This window comes from Mustelus asterias, unplaced genomic scaffold (assembly GCF_964213995.1).
Source record: "Mustelus asterias unplaced genomic scaffold, sMusAst1.hap1.1 HAP1_SCAFFOLD_572, whole genome shotgun sequence".
NCBI lineage: Eukaryota > Metazoa > Chordata > Chondrichthyes > Carcharhiniformes > Triakidae > Mustelus > Mustelus asterias.
The window spans coordinates 180,893-200,543 of record NW_027590522.1 but is presented as its reverse complement, the minus strand read 5'-3'; the positions used below and the strand labels follow the sequence as shown (position 1 = coordinate 200,543).

Sequence of the window (19,651 nt, the reverse complement as noted above, 5' to 3'; positions counted from 1 at the left end):
GGTGGGAGATTGAACTGTAACAAGGATGCAGCGATCCTTCAGAATGATCTGGACAGGTTGGGTGAGTGGGCAAATTAATGGCAGATGCAGTACAATTTGGATAAATGTGAGGTTATTCACTTTGGAAGCAAAAACAAGGTGGCAGATTACTATCTGAATGGCTAGAAATTGGGAGAGGGGAGTGCGCAGCCCCTGTGGACCTGGGTGTCCTTGTGCACCAGTCACTGAAGGTAAGCATGCAGGTACAGCAGGTGGTAAAGAAAGCAAATGACATGTTCATAGAAATCATAGAAACCCTACAGCACAGAAAGAGGCCATTCGGCCCATCGAGTCTATACCGACCACAATCCCACCCAGGCCCTACCCCCATATCCCTACATATTTACCCGCTAATCCCTCTAACCTATCCATCTCAAGACACTAAGGGGCAATTTTGGCACAGCCAATCAACCTAACCCGCACATCTTTGGACTGTGGGAGGAAACCGGAGCACCTGGAGGAAACCCACGCAGACACGAGGAGAATGTGCAAACTCCACACAGACAGTGACCCAAGCCGGGAATCGAACCCAGGTCCCTGGAGCTGTGAAACAGCAGTGCTAACCACTGTTGGCCTTCATTGCAAGAGGTTTCGAGTATAGGAGCAGGGATGTGTTGCAATTATACAGGGCCTTGGTGAGGCCAAACCTAGAGTATTGGGTGCAGTTGTGGTCTCCTTTTTTGAGGAAGGATGTTCCTGCTCTTTAGGGAGTGCAGCAAAGGTTTACCAGGCTGATTCCGGGGATGGCGGGACTGATGAATGAGGAGAGATTGACTTGGTTAGGATTAGTTTTCACTGGAGTTCAGATGAATGAGGGGGGATCTCATAGAGACTTACAGAATTCTAACAGGACTAGACAGGGTAGATGCAGGGAGGATGTTCCCGATGATGGGGGAGTCCAGAACCAGGGGTCACAGTCTGAGGATTCAGGGTCGACCATTTAGGACGGAGATGAGGAGACATTTCTTCACCCAAAGAGTGGTGAGCCTGTGGAATTCATTACCACCGGAAGTAGTTGATGCCAAAACATTGAATGTATTCAAGAGGCAGTTGAATATGGCACTCGGGGTGAATGGGATTAAAGGTTATGGAGAGAAAGCAGGATTAGGCTATTGAGTTGGATGATCAGCCATGATCGTAATGAATGGCAAAGCAAGCTCAAAGGGCCAAATGGCCTCCTCCTGCTCCTATCTTCTATGTTTCTATGTTTGTTTCATCGGGAAAAAGATACAGAAATCTGAGGACACGTACCAACTTAAGAACAGCTTCTTCCCTGCTGCCATCAGACTTTTGAATGGACCCAACTTGCATTAGAACATAGAACATTACAGCGCAGTACAGGCCCTTCGGCTCTCAATGTTGCACCGACCTGTGAAACCTATCTAAAGCCCATCTAACCTACACTATTCCAGTATCATCCATATGTTTATCCAATGACCCTTTAAATGCCCTTAATGTTGACGAGTCCACTACTGCTGCAGGCAGGGCATTCCACAACCTTACTACTCTCTGAGTAAAGAACCTACCTCTGACATCTGTCCTATATCTATCACCTCTCAATTTAAAGCTATGTCCCCTCGGGCTAGCCATCACCATCCGAGGAAAAAGGCTCTCACTGTCCACCCTATCTAATCCTCTGATCATCTTGTATGCCTCCATTAAGTCACCTCTTAACCTTCTTCTCTCTAACGAAAACAGCCTCAAGTCACTCAGCCTTTCCTCATATGACCTTCCCACCATACCAGGCAACATCCTGGTAAATCTCCTCTGCACCCTTTCCAATGCTTCCACATCCTTCCTATAATGCGGCGACCAGAATTGAACGCAATACTCCATGTGCGGCTGCACCAGAGTTTTGTACAGATGCAACATGACATCATGGCTCCGAAACTCAATCCCTCTACCAATAAAAGCTAACACACTGTACGCCTTCTTAGCAACCCTATCAACCTGGATGCCAACTTTCTGGGATCTATGCACATGGACACCGAGATCTCTCTGCTCATCCACACTACCAAGTATCTTGCCATTAGCCCAGTACTCTGTATTCTTGTTACTCCTTCCAAAGTGAATCACCTCACACTTTTCCGCATTAAACTCCATTTGCCACATCACAGTCCAGCTCTGCAGCTTATCTATGTCCCTCTGTAACCTGCAACATCCTTCCGCACTGTCCACAACTCCACCGACTTTAGTGTCATCCGCAAATTTACTAACCCAGCCTTCTACGCCCTCATCCAGGTCATTTATAAAAATGACAAACAGCAGTGGCCCCAAAACAGATCCTTGCGGTATACCACTAGTAACTGAACTCCAGGATGAACATTTCCCATCAACCACCACCCTCTGTCTTCTTACAGCTCGCCAATTTCTGATCCAAACCGCAAAACCACCCTCAATCCCATGCCTCCATATTTTCTGCAATAGCCTACCATGGGGAACCTTATCAAACGCTTTACTGAAATCCATATACACCACATCAACTGCTTTACCCTCATCCACCTCTTTGGTCACCTTCTCAAAGAACTCAATAAGGTTTGTGAGGCACGACCTACCTTTCACAAAACCATATTGACTATCCCTAATCAAATTGTTCCTTTCTAGATGATTATAAATCCTATCTCTTATAATCCTTTCCAAAGCTTTGCCCACAGTAGAAGTAAGGCTCAATGGTCTATAATTACCAGGGTTGTCTCTACTCCCCTTCTTGAACAAGGGGACAACATTTGCTATCCTCCAGTCTTCTGGCACTATTCCTGTAGACAATGGCGACATAAAGATCAAAGCCAAAGGCTCTGCAATCTCCTCCCTAGCTTCCCAGAGAATCCTAGGATAAATCCCATCTGGCCCCGGGGACTTATCTATTTTCACACTTTCCAGAATTGCTAACACCTCCTCCTTATGAACCTCAATCCCATCTAATCCAATAGCCTGTATCTCAGTATTCTCTTGGACAACATTGTCTTTTTCCTGTGTGAATACGGATGAAAAATATTCATTTAGCGCCTCTCCTATCTCTTCGGACTCCACGCACAACTTCCCACTACTGTCTTTGACTGGCCCTAATCTTACCCTAGTCATTCTTTTATTCCTGACATACCTATAGAAGTTGATATATTAAGTTGATCTTTCTCTACACCCTAGCTATGATTGTAACACTACATTCTGCACTCTCTCCTTTCCTTCTCTATGCACATTATGCTTTGTCTGTATAATGCGCAAGAAACAAAACTTTTTATTTTATACTAATACATGTGACAATAATAAATCAAATCAAATCAGATATAATAGTGTTAGCTTGTGTGTGCCCTATAAGTGATCACTCTGTGTCTATTAAATAAGGTAAGAAGTCTCACAACACCAGGTTAAAGTCCAACAGGTTTATTTGGTAGCAAATACCATAAGCTTTCGGAGCACTGCTCCTTCGTCAGATGGAGTGGAAATGTGCTCTCAAACAGTGCAAACAGACACAAAATCGGATTTTGTGTCTGTTTGCACTGTTTGAGAGCACATTTCCACTCCATCTGACGAAGGATCAGTGCTCCAAAAGCTTATGGTATTTGCTACCAAATAAACCCGTTGGACTTTAACCTGGTGTTGTGAGACTTCTTACTGTGGTCACCCCAGTCCAACGCCGGCATCTCCACATCATCTCTATTAAATAAACCAGAGGGTACACATTTCACTTTAACAATCTCATGCAATAGTGTTAATTTGACAGGAAAATATCCCATTTGTTAATTATAGCACTTTGCAGCCAATAACACTAATATCGGTGATAGCCTCAGCCATCATTAACATGGCTTGTGCATTGCACCATACAGACACAGTGGCAATAAATTTATATTTGGGGGAAAGAATCAATACTTGCAACGCAGATAAACTGCACAAGACCTTTTCCATTCTGGAGAAGAATTAGAAGACTTTCCCCTGACTAGGGCAGGATATTATTCAATACAATTATTTCATAGTTTTCCAATATTACAGTAGGATACTGAGAAAGAGGCTTGTAGGAGTTGTGAAACAAAAACAGAAAATGCTGGAAAATCTCAGCAGGTCTGACAGCATCTATGGAGAGAGAATAGAGGCAACAATTCGAGTCAGGATGACCCTTCGTGTCTGTATGTGTTTGTGTGCTGTGTTTGTGTGACTAATTTAATTAAACGGAAGACCGTCAGACTGAAAGGTTTAAATCATCAAAAGGTTGGTGTAAAAGCAGACATTTTGAAGTGAAGTTGAGCAAAGCTAAGATGGAATAAGTAAACAACATGGATAGAAATTTGCATGAGGAGATAAAAAAAATTGTTTTGTGTTTACTTGTTGAATTTCAAAGAGCAAGAAAAGGGAGGTTTAAAACTGGCAGAGATCATAAATGAATAAAGCAATGTATTAAGTTTATTTTTCCCTCAAATAGTGACCAACAAGAAAGCATGAAAGATTTTTATATTCTGGGAAAGGTAACTTCCAAAGAAAGTTAAGGTCAATAGGTTTAAAGATGAAAGAGAATAAACATCGAGGAAAGATTGAAAACTATGTTTGGAGGAATGGCCGTGTGATATCTTGAAGGGTGTGCTGTGTGTGGACAAACTTGTGAAGTAAGCAACCTCTAGCCACCCTAGAAAAGTGTTTGTTCCAGAAAGCAAAGTTTTGTTACAAGTTTTGGATATCCATTGTTGAGAGATAAACCCTGTGAAATAGCTCCCCTATAGCAACAGTGGGTGCCTTGTGGTAATATTAGTGGAATTGTTATCGATTAAGAATCCATCAGGATTGTAGCCTGGAAAAGAGTGTTTATTTGTGATTATAACTAAGTGTAAATCTTTTGGGAAATGCTTGTAAGACTAATTTTAACTGTGCAAATGTAATCTTGCATGTTTAAGTTTTATTTTCTTTCATTAATAAATGCTTCAATTTAATATGTAAAATCTCCAAAAGTGGCACTGGAATCTTTACTTCTGACTTCAGTACATATACCTATTCAGAATGAAATTGCAAATTCTTGTGATAGCTTTATTAAGTTTTCCTATGGGATTTGGTTAGCCTGGCAATTACCACCTGTCACATGATAGCAATACATGGTGTGTAATTGGATTCTATTTCATCAGTCCTCTCATTGGGTTGAAATATCAAATGAGCAACAATGTGGAATGAGAGAATGACATAGGTCTTCCCTGTCAGTGAGAGGCTTTGGAGCCCTCAGGTGTCTCTGTGTGACATAATTTTTTAAATGACAAAAGGAAAAGACTGATGTTCAATGGAAAAGATTGTTAAAAATCATGTGCAGAGTAAACAGGTTACAGATTCAATATGAGCCCATTACACACTCCTGCCCTGGCAATTTCACCCCACAAAGCCTGCTCACAGCAAACCTCCATTAGCAACAAAATAAACAGAGCTCCAACCATAATTCCGGCCCTCTATTTGCAAGATAACTATGGATGACAAAGGTAATCGAGCCCAGTTCCATCTCATCCATCCCAGAATTATACATACAAACATTTTAGGAGCAGGAGTAACCCATTTGGCTCCTCGAGCCTGCTCTGCCCGATTTGATAACATTGCCTACTTTATACCAGTGACTACAATTCAGAAGTATTTAATTGGCTGTCAGACAATTTGGTACACTGTGCAAAGGTGCTATATAAATGTAGATTTTGTCTTTCTTTTATTACACCTGCATGCAGGTGACTGTAGAAGTTGTGAAATTGGAATCTCACTGCTTATTCTCCAAGGATAACTAATCACAGAGCAATCAACTGATGTTGGGAAAGTGACCACAAAGAAATCACTACATTTACAAAACAATTCAACTCTGTAACTAATAAAACTTTACAATTTTGACTGTTCTGGCAATAACCCACAATATACCATAAATGCACCTGCTCATTTCATGCAGACGATAGTATCATCATTTGATTTGATTTGATCAGGATTTGTTAATCAGACATTCACCAGCAGCTCAGGAAAATTGAAGATTGAATTGTTGATCTGAATTTTCCGGAGAAGAATGATACATGGTGCAAAAGCTCAGCACAGTCTGAACTCAAGAACTGGATTATTTCCATGTACCCCAGAAGCTGTCATACAAATTCTGCTGTACACTGTACGGCCTAAAGTGAAAAAATGTAATTAATATATAAGAAATTCCAACAACAAAAAAAGTGTGACAGCAATATCTTGAGAGAAATAACTTTGAAAAGCATTTAAATCACAGAATTGGGTTTCTATAAAGAGTAAAAGCCCTTTATGCTGTTTCTCCAGAATTTCAATTGAAGCTTTTTGCTTAAGTTACAACAGATGATCGGAATCTTCATCACTGGAGAAATTTTAGTCCCGCCCACACCATCCTCTCCTGGATCTTAAAAGGGATGGTGCAGGGTGAGGTGAACCGAGGATGGAGTAGAGATTTGTAAAACCTTTATTTAACCCATCTCTTTGTGACAAATAGGGATTTCATTCCCAGACTTAGTTACAGTAATAAAATAGGCAAAAATGAGTCAACACCGTGTTTTGCATCACTCTTGGATCTTAGTTACCGCCATTTATTTTGATGAGGCCCAAGATTCTGAAGTCTCTGGTACATCAACACAGCATGTTGTCAGAATTGTGTCTAATTCAGGACATAATGAAAACTTAGATGGCAGTTTCTTAGCTGGTTTAAATTCAAAAGAGAATTTTGAGAAATGGACAGTATATTATTTTGTGGCACTAGTCTTTAAAAATGATACCCCTATCTATCCCACTTCCCAACACTTCATTACTATACCTCCCAATCCACTCCCCCAACATCTCAACCTTCCTCTTACTCCCTCCAACCCCACTCTTCCAATGACTCAACCTCCCTCCCACTCCTCCAATGACTCAACTGCCCTGCAACCCCACTCCCCAATGTCTCAACCTCCCTCCCACTCCTCCAATGGCTCAACCTCCCTCCCACCCCATTCTTCCAATGACTCAACCTCCCTCCCACCCCACTCCCCCAACGTCTCAACTTCCTTCCAACACCCCCACACCCCAGAACCCCATACACCCCTTCCCCCCTCCCATTCCCCCCTCTTTCCCCACCACCCCTACCCCATCTCTCCCTTTTCCCTTCCCCTGCACAGAATCCAATTGGCTCTAAAATAATTGGAGGTAACACTTACTATTTTTTTGACCATGAACACTCTCAGTTGCTGAACTGCTGCTTCTAATCTTTGGGCAGCTTCATGGTTCCAATTTTTTCTTGAAAAAGCCTGCCAGAAAACTACAAGCTGCCCAAAGGTTGGATGTTGCTGATTCAGTAGCAGCTCTTAGTCCTGCGCAGCCCCACTGGGTGTTCATGCGACAGGTCAGGAACTCACGAGATTGCCTCAAGATTGAGGCACCTTCACTGGGTTGGACAGCATTAAATACTAAACTAGGATCTCACCCAGTAAATCATGCAAAATGGAGCAGAAGCCCTTCCGCTTGATTAATATGGTCACTAAAGTGGCCTTATATAACTGCAGCCACCTCTTTGCGACATGAATCCTCTTGTTTAGGAAGACCTTCTGCAACGAGTTTGTAGCCTCCATACATGACAGAATGTACATATAATGGATGGGATGGAAGGAGCTCTGTCACTGGTGGGATCGGAAAAATTCAGTCCAAAATATTTGTTTGATGTCTCTGCTATTTCCTCATTTCCCATATTTCCTTCTGTCTCTGCCTCTAAGACACCAATAATTACTTTGTTTACTCTCCTCCTTTTAATATACTTGTATGGGGTCTTACTTGTTATATTCAGATAAAGAGCCTTTAGCTTTCTTTCCTTATTGCTCTCCTTTGCATAGACCTTATTCACTGATGGGCTATTACTGTTAAGCTCCTTTCCAGCCAACTCCAAATCACTGCACTGCTCTATTGCTTCAACCTCTCCATTTAGATTTCTAACTTTCCCTTAATCTGACCCCTCTCCCTCCTCATTAGTTTAAAAGCCCTATCTGTCGGTGGGATTTTATGGCCTCTCCCGAGCGGGACGGGAAATTCCCCTCAAGGTCAATGGACATTTCTGTTGTCCGCCCCTTGCCCACTCCGATTCCATGGGGTGGGCGAGGTAGTAGAATTCCGGCCCATACCTCTAGCCATACAAATTGCTAATGCTGATCCCAGCCTGGCTGAAGTGGAGCCCATCATAATGGCACAGTTCTTCCTTTTTTCAGTTCAGGTGAATGTGCCCCATGAGTTAAAACCCCTTCTTTCCACACACTCTTTAAGCCACTGCAACGCTCTCATCTTTTGCCTCCACAAAAGGTTCAGGGAGGTTGGTCAAGCAAAACATTCCTTTTTGAAATCCATGCTTACTATTCTTGTTAACATTTTTTGGGTCTCTAGATATTTTTTATTTTCTCCTTTTTTGGGATCCCATTATTTTTCATACCAGTGGTCTTCAGTTCCCTGATTATGTTCCATCTCCCTTCTTAAATAAATATATAACACTAGCCACCTGCCAGTTTTCTGGCACTACACCTTTCACAATTCTGTGCTCTCTCCCGAAGATTCTCTCAAAATACACGGGTGAAATCCATCCCGACCAAGGATTTTACTGTCTCTGAATATGATTAGTTTATTTAATGTTTCTTCTCTTCAGAATGTTAAATGTGGTGAGAGAATTTCTAATCTCATTTTCTGATGCAATGTTCACCTTATCTATTTCCCTTGGAAATACCAAAGCAAAATAATTTTCTAATATTTCTGCCATTTCAGTATCGCTGCCCGTGATTTTATCCAGTCCATCCCAATTGGTGGACCCATTTCCACCCTAAATATCCTTATTTTATTTCTGTACCTGTAGAATATTTTATTTAGTTTTATATTTCTTGATAAATTCATGTGAATGTTCCTCTTTGCTTTCCGAGCTTTCTTTTGACTTCTCTTTCTAATCTTTGCTCATTTGCCCTCGTCTTGCTTTCCTCTGCTGTACTTTTTCTCATGCCCTTTGCCATCTATGATGTTTCAGGAGTGTTTAATTTGTTCTCTCTTTTTAGCAGAATACATTTTTCCTGGAGTTTGTTGGACACTATTTCAAATGATTCCCATTGCTCTTCTACACCATGTTTGTTGATATTGTTGTTCATGTTTTGCCAGTCCTTAAAATCGGCTTTTCTATATTCTGGTCTTTGTCATGTTTATGTTCATCTCAATTATTATCTTAAATCGTATTATATTAGGTTCACTATTGCCTAGATGTTCCCTATCTTTACCTCTCTGTGGTCCATTCTCCATCAATAGGTCCACTATTGAATCCTCCCTTGTTGGATTTCTACACAGTGGGTTAGAAAGTACTCCTTTATATATTTTAGGAATTCCATTCCTTTATCCCTTTACATACCTCTTCTGGCCAATTAATTTTAGTGTAGTCAAAATTTCCAATGATAATTACTTTTTCACTCACTTAACCTAATTTGTTTGCATATTTCTTCTTCCACCTTTCTTTATTTGGTGATCTGTAAACTACCTCTATTAGTGTGGTTGATCCTTTTTTATCACTTCCGTATTTGTTTTTTGTTACTGATGATGCATTATATTATCACTAATAATTACAACTCCACCCCTCCACATTCCGCCCTGTAAATGTTAATTTCCAGTCCTGATTTTTCTGTAGCCATGTCTCTACTATACCTGATTCCTCAATGTATTACCTCCTCTAGTTCCCCTGTTTTATTACACACATTGTGTGTAGGGCTTCGCAGGCAGTTTCACTCATTTTAATAGCAGTTCTTCTCGCTTTATTTTTAACAATCTTTTTTTCCATTTCTGTTCCACAGCTCTATTTATTCATTGGTCATTTACCTTCTCCCTTAGTTTAGTCTGTCCAAAGCCTTCCTTTCCTGTTTCAATTCATGTTGATTCCTCACCACCATCTTTCTAGTTTAAAGACTTATTTGCCTTTCCTTTTAGGAAGCTGGCCTATTCTGGCTCGGGTGGAGCTGTCCAATGTGTACAGCTCTTTCCTGTCTCAATACTGGTGCCAGTGCCTTATGAAAAGAAACATTTATTTTCCGCACCAGACTTTTAGCCACATGTTAACTCTCCTAATCTGCTCTTCTCTATGCATATCCTGGTCCTGCCACGCTGGTGCTATCGTTAGGAAAGCCCACCAATGCCCCTACTTTCTCAGAAGGCTGAGGAAATTTGGCATATCCACTCCGATTCACACCAACCTTTACAGGTGCACCATAGAAAGCATTCTTTCCGGATGTATCACAGCTTAGTGTGGCTCCTGCTCTGAACAAAACCGCAAGAAACTACAAAGTGTCGTGAATGTAGCCCAGTCCATCACACAAACCAGCCTCCCATCCACTGACACTATCTACACTTCCCGCTGCCTTGGAAAAGCAGTCAGCATAATCAAAGACCCCATGCACCCCGGACATACTCTCTTCCACCTTCTTCCATCGGGAAAAAGATACAAAAGTCTGAGGTCACGTATCAACTGACTCAAGAACAGTTTCTTCCCTGCTGTCTTCAGACTTTTCAATGGACCTACCATATATTAAGCTGATCTTTCTCTACATCCTAGCTATGACTGTAACACTATATTCTGCACCTTCTACCCTTCTCCCCTATGTACTCTGTGAACAGTATGCTTAGTCTGTATAGCGCGCAAGAAACAATACTTTTCACTGTATCCCAATACATGTGACAATAATAAATCAAATCAAATCAATTGCATTGTGGTTTGGCCAATAACCCAGAGAGTATTATTTTGGAGCTCTGCTTCTTTTGGTTTTGCTCCTAACTCCTAATGAACCTACAGTTGGAATTTCTCCCTGGTCCTACCTGAGTTCCGATATGGACTGTGACAACTGAATGCTCCCCCTGCTTTCCAACTTCCTCTCCAGCTGCCCCTTTTCATGTTGCATATGGTGGGTAAATTGGAGTAGTCTATGCCCCACAATTGGCAACACAATGAAGAAGATCATTGCAGGAGGCATGCAGGCCATCTCAGTGGCAGCCCAGAGAATATCTGTTTCAGCAACAGATGTTCCATGTGCAAATCTTTCGGTGTGGCAATCACAACTGCTTCACCTGATGCACACCTCAATAGCACCTTGGATCAGGGCTCAACTGAAATTATCTGCCGGTTCTCATCCAGGCAATTAGTCCAGGTGAGCCTTTTTTTTAGAATACATGAGCTGCAAGGACTAGTGTCAGATGTTGCTGTTTCTCATGATGGTGAAAATGTGGCTATGACAGTGGCACAGTGATTAGCACTGCTGTCTCACAGCATTCGATTCCTGGCATGGGTCATTGTCTGTGTGGAGTCTGCACATTCTCTCTGGGTCTGCATGGGTTTCCTCTGGGTACTCCAGTTTCCTCCCACAGTCCAAAGATGTGCAGATTTGGTGGATTGGCTATGCTAAATTGCCCCTTAGTGTTAGGGGGACTAGCTAGGGTAAATGCATGGGGTTATGGGGAATAGGGCCTGGGTGGGATTATGGTCGGTGCAGACTTGATGGGCCGAATGGTCTCCTTTTGCACTGTAGGATTCTAGGATTCTATGATTCTAGCTTGTGACAACTCGCTGAATAAAAAATAAACTCCTCATTCCCCTTGACTATTTTGGCAATTATTTTAATAGATACCTATTTAGATTACCTCCCCAGGTTTCCGGTAAGCTAGTTTTCCAGGAAGCAATTTTTGCCCAACTACTTTGAATTATTTGCCAAAAATTAAAATCTTGCTTTAAATTTTTGAATCTAACATAGAAATGGTAAAATGATTACTATTGAGTGGTGGTATTTCCTAGACCCAGGATTGATGAGAAAACTAATGTAGGAAGAATTAACCCACATGGCCCATCTTTACTTTCAAGGGTGTGGTTTTGGTGGTTAGTGGCTCCACACTATTTCTCTTGCCTTGTCACCTCTGTAGCATTTAAAGTTGGAGAGATAGTCAGGAAAATTCAGTTTCTTGCATTTCTATCACTTTTATAAAGAGTAAGTTAAATATAATTGAGATAAATGATATGTTAATTATAATTCATTATTGTGGATTTGTTTTTAGTTGCATATTAGCAGCTTCTGCATGTTGTCCAATGAAGTTATAGAATAGAATCCCGACAGTTGAGAACGAGGCCATTCAGCCCATCGAGTCTGCACCGACCACAATCGCATCCAGGCCCTATCCCCATAATCCCACACATTTACCCTGCTAAGCCCACTGACACTCAGTTAATTTAGCATGGCCAATCAACCTAACCCTCACATCTTTCGACTGTGGGAGGAAACCGGAGCACCCAGAGGAAACCCACGCAGACACAGGGAGAATGTGCAAACTCCGCACAGACAGTGACCCAAGGCCAGAATTGAACCCAGATCCCTGGCGTTGTAAGGCATCAGTGCTAACCACTGTGCCAAGTTCTGGTGCAACCCTGCAGAACCCATTCCTGGGCTTGAATAGCAAGCAATAATAACTGTGCCATGGAAAGCATTGCTAAACAGCAACTACTATTTTACTAACCAATTCCGGACATCTCTCCATAAGCTGCATATATCTACGTACATATATTGATTGTACAAAACTGATTCTATCCCCAGCATCTAATTTTTCAGCTTCCAAGTTGTTTATGAAAACTCATTGGCCTTGATTTTACCAGTGAGGCTTGCAGAACGGCATTCCCCATTGGCCTTGAGCGCAATCTAAAGAGCCTCGGGCGGCCGTGCCAGTAAAATCAGGGCCACCGTCTCTCCACTATTTATGTGCATGGTGAGATTCATGTACCTTCCTCCCTTTTGGGGACCTCATGCCTGTAGGTTCCCCACAGTGTTATCTTGTACTTGGTGATGGATCCGGCTGTTGTTTCATCCCCACTTCTCTCACATGCTGTGACAGTATTGGCACGATCTGCAATCTGAAAGAAAAAATACAATTCTTATTGGAACCATGGCGAGTTCGAACTTTGTCTTTTCAACCTTGAAACCCGGGTTGAAACCTCGCTCAGACTGATGAGATGAAAGCCTTCTCTGTCTTCTGTTTGTAAGAGTTCTGGGTGTTTGAGTAGTCTGAATTCAATTTCCACTGGTCACAGTTCATAGCACAAAACTTCTCACAATTTGGTAATTTATAAAACATATTTACAGAAACCTGGATGAAGAGTGGAGATATACGTCAGAATCAACTTCGAAACAGCAAGAAAGAAAACTTGGAAGTTAATGGCCAGTTCATATTCTGAATTGTAGAGGAAAGGAAGATCGAGGGAGATAAAGTTCTACAATTTTGAGATCCTGGAAAAGGGTGAGATAGAGCAACAGACTGTGCGATTTCAGCTTGGTAATCACACAATGAGGAGGAAAAGTCCATTGGACCAAATTTGAAACTTAGGAGAAATTAGAGAAAAAAGCTCAGCGTGGCAGAGATCACAGAAGCCTAAGGAGATGTGAAAAATTGCAATGGATAAACACTGGTTGGAAGCTGGAGTTAAAAAAAAGGGTCACTTCATGGACAAACCTTTTGGGTGCAATTCTCCAAAAATATTTTCGAAGTGTTGTCTCTGGCGGGAAAAGCAGTGTAATTGCCTCCAGGTGGGTTGGCACAATTCAGATCGCAATCCACCCATACTTAGACATTTTTTTGGAGCTTAGGGTGATTCCCACCTGGAAAGACAAGTGTGGGACCTAAAGACACCGGCATGGCTGGCTGCTCAGAGTTCAGGATGCCTTTTCTCCAGACACCCATGTAAACCCCTCTCTCCCTCCCAGTCACTGGTAAAGATCCCCCACTCGCTGGCATCAAACACCCCTCACCCCATCATTGCAGACCCCCCCCCCCCCCCCCCCAAGTGATAAAAACCCCACTCTAGGATCATCAAAGGTGCACCTCATATTGAGGCCCCCTCCCATGCCCCCCTTCAGCCCCCTCCCCTTGGCAGTGCCAACCTGGCATTACAAAGTTGGCACTGTGAAGTTGGCACTGCGAGGGTGCAGTACTAGACCATTTTCCAGCCATGTCCTTAACCACCCAGGGACTTCAATGGTCTCCGAGGCCCCCAGCATGGTCATCATGCCTGGTTTCTGTTTGTGGAGACCAGCAGTGATTCCTGCCAGCTTCCTGTTGTGCCGGTGGGTCAGTGAATGCCGAGAGCAAGGTGAATCCTGCTAAAATCTGGAAATGCATCTTTAAATGAGGATTTAAATATCCTAATCTGGTTCACACACTCACTGGGCATGAACCAGATTATGTTGCCAGCTGGAGGTGGAGAGAATCTGAAAATGAATTCTTCCTGGTGCAAATCATGTTTGGCCCCTTTCACAAGATTCTCTCGCCATAACGTGATTTGCACATGCATGCTGAAAATTCCACCCCTCCCACCTATCTCATAGCTTATTTGTGAGTGCAAGAAAGAGTGCTGGAATTGCCTTGGCAGATCAGGAATGATATTCAAGTCATGGACACGTCTGAGTTCTACAAAGGATTAAGATTTGTTGAGGTGTTAGTAAAATGGAAACAGACTTTTCTGAATGTTGTTGTAGCAATGAAGAGATGTTAGGATTTATTCTCTTATCAGAGAGGGCACTGAAATGAAGAAATGTAATAGAGGAGGAGAGGCTGGGTTGAGCCAAAGGTAAGAGACAGTATTTGCTGCGACATATAAAAATAAATAATTTTCGCTGTGGCATCAAAGACTCTGGAGGACTTCAAGATCATTCAACTATTGCATCGTGACAAGATGCAAGGGTATGTAATCTGAAGAAGGTTTATGAATGCAAATCAAACTAAACAATGGGCAAACCCATTCAGAGTGGTTATAAAGATAGTGAATGATGACAAGGATACATTGAAAAAGGGCTGAATTTTACCTCTCTGACCTGCCGGTAGAGGGGAGTCTGGCAGATCATTTGGAATCGTAAAATTTCAGCAATGCTTTCCTCACTGACTTTTAAAGCTACCACTGCAATTGCACTGGACTTCTGGGCTTCCCGTCCAACCGCCACGAGCAAGCTTAATGATGTGCTGTCGTAGTGTATTGGAGCTGAAGTCTTTGAAGGAACCATGCAGGGATCAGAATTCAAATAGGGTGGATAGAGAGCTTCAGATTCTGGGAGAAAGTGCAAGTGCTACTTGATAGTACTTTGTCATCCAGTTAGATTGATGAGGATGACAGTGCTATGATAGTTACATTGGTGAGGGTGAGGTCAAGTATGCTTTTCCCTCGTGTTGGTTCCCTCATAGTCTGCACAGACCCTGTTTGGATGATATGTCCTTCAGGACTTGGGCATCTATAGTTCTACTGAGCCACTCTTGGTAATGGACATTCAAGTCCCACATCACAAAGTCCATTCTATATCCTTGTCACCCTCATTGCTTCTTCCAAGTGATGTTCGACTGAAAGAGTATTGATTCCTCAGCTGGTGGAGGGAGTGTAGGTGGTAATCAGCAGGAGGTTTTCTTGCTCATGTTTGACCTGATGCCATGAGACTCCTTGGGATCCAGAGTCAATGTTGACGACTCCCGGGGCAATGCCCTCCCAACCATATACCACTGTGCTGTAGCCTGTAGTGGGTCTGTCCTTCTGGTGGGTCCAGACATATGCAAGGATGGTGATGTGGTGGCCTGAATATGACTATATCAGGCTGTTGCTTGACTAGTCTACGGGAGAGCTCTCCCAATTTCTCACAAGCCCCTAGGTGTTGGCAAGGAGGACTTTGCAGTGTTGATAGGACTGAGCGCAGTTGTTGCTTTTGGTGCCTACGTCGATGCCAGATGGTCCATTCAGTTTTATTCCTGTAGGTTCTAACGATGTGGAATAAAGAGAAATGAAAAATGAAACTTTGGGGCTCCCTTAATCAAGGCAGATAATGCAGAACACCACTGACTGCTGCGGTTTTGATGAGGCTTTAAAATTACAACTAGATAAAAGGCAAAAAAAAAGGAAAATGCTTTTTCCAAATTGAACTTGCTACCTTATGAAATGGAACTGGTAATAGGTATCCTAGAGAGATTATAAATGTTTAGAGAATAAGACATGTAGCATTGCAAAATGCTATGGAAAGCAAATGATAGCATTGTGAGAAATAGAGCATTTTGGAAGAACCAAGAAGCATTTCAAATGTAATCTTTGAAATAAGATAGCACATAATTGGCCATTTATTGATAGAGAACTGCTTGAAATAAAGTAAAGAACATTCTGGGAAAGCAAAGATCTTACATTCTGCAATTGTACAGTAATGGATGCCTGGAAACAGACTATATCAGAACAGTCTTAACTACACAGAGACTGTTCCCATGTAGTCTGATTGGTAACTTACACAACAGTGCACCTGGGCCAGGACTTCATGGTCCCTCCTGCCCAAAGGGATATTATAGTCCTGCTGAACTGAATGGAGAATTAAATGGCTTGCCACATTCATCCTCTGGGGGGGATACTCATTACAGCAGGGCCATTAAATCTTGGCCCTGGTTTAGGTTTACTGTGAATTGCAAATCTTCCGGAGAGGTTTAGTGGGCCATAGGTTCATCTTGTGAGTTTAATTTTGGTCCAATGGGGAGTGCTGAGGCTGTGTCATGAGCAACACGAGGCATACCTGAGACTGAAGCACCAGTCTAGTGGGATACAGTACTTGCATGCCAAACACTGAAAGTAGCAGAGAAAGATAATGTTAAACAGAGCCAAAATCAAAGAATCAGACAAAGGCCTTACAAAATCCGGTTGAGTATAGTGGGCAATTGGGCAATTAACATGAGTTCAATGAACACACCCAATCTTAGACATGGTGGAGCTTGGCATGTGAATGTAAAAGATAAGGCTGATGTATTTACACACTTCTTCAGGCAAAAAAAAACTAGATCATTTTACTGGTTCAGCTTGAAAGGTCTCAAACATCATAAATTACAGTGTCCAACCAATTTGTATTGATCCACACGACAGTAAGAATCATCTGAATATTGCTGACGATGTTGTCGAAGCTTTTTGTCTTGTACTCATCAAGACAAATGCAAGAATGCCAAGTTTCAAACAATCATGATTTATACAACAGGAGAAAAGGGTTCTGAGTGGTTGGCTGGGCAACTCTGGTTGGCTCAGATGTTCGAGGGCATCCTGAAACCCATTGTACAAAGAACCCCCAGCTTTTGTTGTGACACTATGGACTTCCTACAGAAACTCAGCACACATGGAGCAGTTGAACCAGGAGCACTCCTCGTCACAATGGATGTCTTGGCACTCTACACCAGCATCCCCCACGACGATGGCATTTCTGCAACTGCCTCAGTACTCAACGTCGACAACTGCCAGTTTCCAGATGCAATTTTACAACTCATCTGCTTCATTTTGGACCACAATGTCTTCACCTTCAACAACCAGTTCTTCATCCAGACACATGGTACAGCCATGGGGACCAAATTTGCACCTCAATATGGCAACATTTTCACGCACAGGTTCGAACGAGACCTCTTCACTGCACAGGACCTTCAACTGATGATATACACGAGATACATCGATGACATTTTCTTCATTTGGACTCATGGTGAACAATCACTGAAACAACTACATGATGACATCAACAAGTTCCATCGCACCATCAGACTCACCATGAACTACTCTCCGGAATCAGCTGCATTCTTGGACACACGCATCTCCATCAAGGAGGGTCACCTCAGCACTTCACTTTACCGCAAGCCCACGGATAACCTCACGATGCTCCACTTCTCTCGCTTCCACCCTAAACATGTTAAAGAAGCCATCCCCTATGGACAAGCCCTCCGTATACACAGGATCTGCTCGGATGAGGAGGATCGCAACAGACACCTCCAGACACTGAAAGATGCCCTCATAAGAACAGGATATGGCGCTCGACTCATCGATTGACAGTTCCGACGCGCCACAGCGAAAAACCGCACCGACCTCCTCAGAAGACAAACATGGGACATGGCAGACAGAGTACCCTTTGTCGTCCAGTACTTCCCCGGAGCGGAGAAGCTACGACATCTTCTCCAGAGCCTTCAACATGTCATTGATGAAGATGAACATCTCGCCAAGGCCATCCCCACACTCCCGCTTCTTGCCTTCAAACAACTGCACAACCTCAAAAAGACCATTGTCCGCAGCAAACTACCCAGCCTTCAGGAGAACAGTGACCACGACACCACACAACCCTGCCACAGCAACCTCTGCAAGACGTGCCAGATTATCAACACGGTGGGTGGTGGATTTGAGAACACCATCCACCAGGTACACGGTACATCCTCTTGCAACTCGGCCAATGTTGTCGACCTGATACGCTGCAGGAAAGGATGTCCCGAGGCATGGTACATTGGGGAGACCATGCAGACGCTACGACAACGGATGAATGAACACCACTCGACAATCACCAGGCAAGAGTGTTCTCTTCCTATTGGGGAACACTTCAGCAGTCACGGGCATTCGGCCTCTGATCTTCGGGTAAGCGTTCTCCAAGGCGGCCTTCACGACACACAACGCAGAGTCGCTGAGCAGAGACTGATAGCCAAGTTCCGCACACATGAGGACGGCCTCAGCCGGGATCTTGGGTCCATGTCACACTATCTGTAACCCCCACGACTTGCCTGGGCTTGCAAAATCTCACTAACTGTCCTGTCTGGAGACAATACACATCTCTTTAACCTGTGCTTAACGCTCTCTCCACTCACATTGTCTGTACCTTTAAGACTTGATTACCTGTAAAGACTCGCATTCCAACCATTATTTTGTAAATTGAGTTTGTGTCTTTATATGCCGTTTGTGAACAGAACTCCCACTTACCAGATGAAGGAGCAGCGCTCCGAAAGCTAGTGGCTTTTGCTACCAAATAAACCTGTTGGACTTTAACCTGGTGTTGTGAGACTTCTTACTGGGCTCAGATGTTGCCAAGGAGAAAGCATCTGAATAAACTGGATAGTGCAAAGCTTGAGAACATCCCAGCTTAAGTGCAGAAGACATTCATGCCAAAATTAGCTGTTCCCCAAGTCAAACTTTTTCAGCACAGTTATGACAAGGAGGAAGGCTGACTCGGGATGTCCCATCCTCAAAAAAGACAGGGCAAATCTAATCTGATCAATTACTACCTATTTTTCTCTGTCAGTAAGAACTGAGCACCGTCACTTTTAAGTTCCACCCATCAAAGATGGTGAATGTATTGCATAGTTCTTCCATTGCTAAATAAAAATCTTGACATTTTCTACTTAGTACCACTGTGGGAGCATCATCCATGATTAGAAAATTCAAAGACACAGTCTATCACCACCTCTTCAGGATCATCAATACATCCCTGTCAGTGTTGCCCACATTTTAAGAACTGTCTCGCCCATATTCCAAAAGAAAATGCTCACCAGGGAAGGGTAGATATTCAGTCTGATCTACCTACTGTCCATACTAGTCAGGAATTTCAGGGGTTTCCATTATACTGCAGTGAAGTTACGTTGCAGAGCAGGTGTAGTTCTGAAACAATTACCAGCATATGTTTTTTTAATATTTGTTCATCAGATGTGGTCATCACTGGCAAGATCAGCTACCTTACCCTGGGTCACTCAATAGAGTCATTCCCTCCTGACTCTAGACCACTCTGCTGCCAACTCTGGTGGCTCTGTGCTGTTGGTGGAACAGGAATGCCCAGGAATGGTGAAGGAGGAGTCT

The 19,651-nt window shown here is 42.9% G+C and overlaps 1 protein-coding gene across 1 annotated transcript in view; it reads right to left on the bottom strand.

Annotated features, from left to right (window-relative positions):
- LOC144487070 (PC3-like endoprotease variant B) overlaps nucleotides 1-19,651 on the bottom strand; it is a gene marked incomplete at its 5' end in the record, with an annotated part of 211,618 nt that overhangs the window by 22,246 nt on the left and 169,721 nt on the right. Inside the window, one exon of the mRNA XM_078205129.1 lies at nucleotides 12,787-12,916. Coding sequence (XP_078061255.1) covers nucleotides 12,787-12,916 — 130 coding nt within the window. The remainder of the gene's footprint in view (nucleotides 1-12,786; nucleotides 12,917-19,651) is intronic.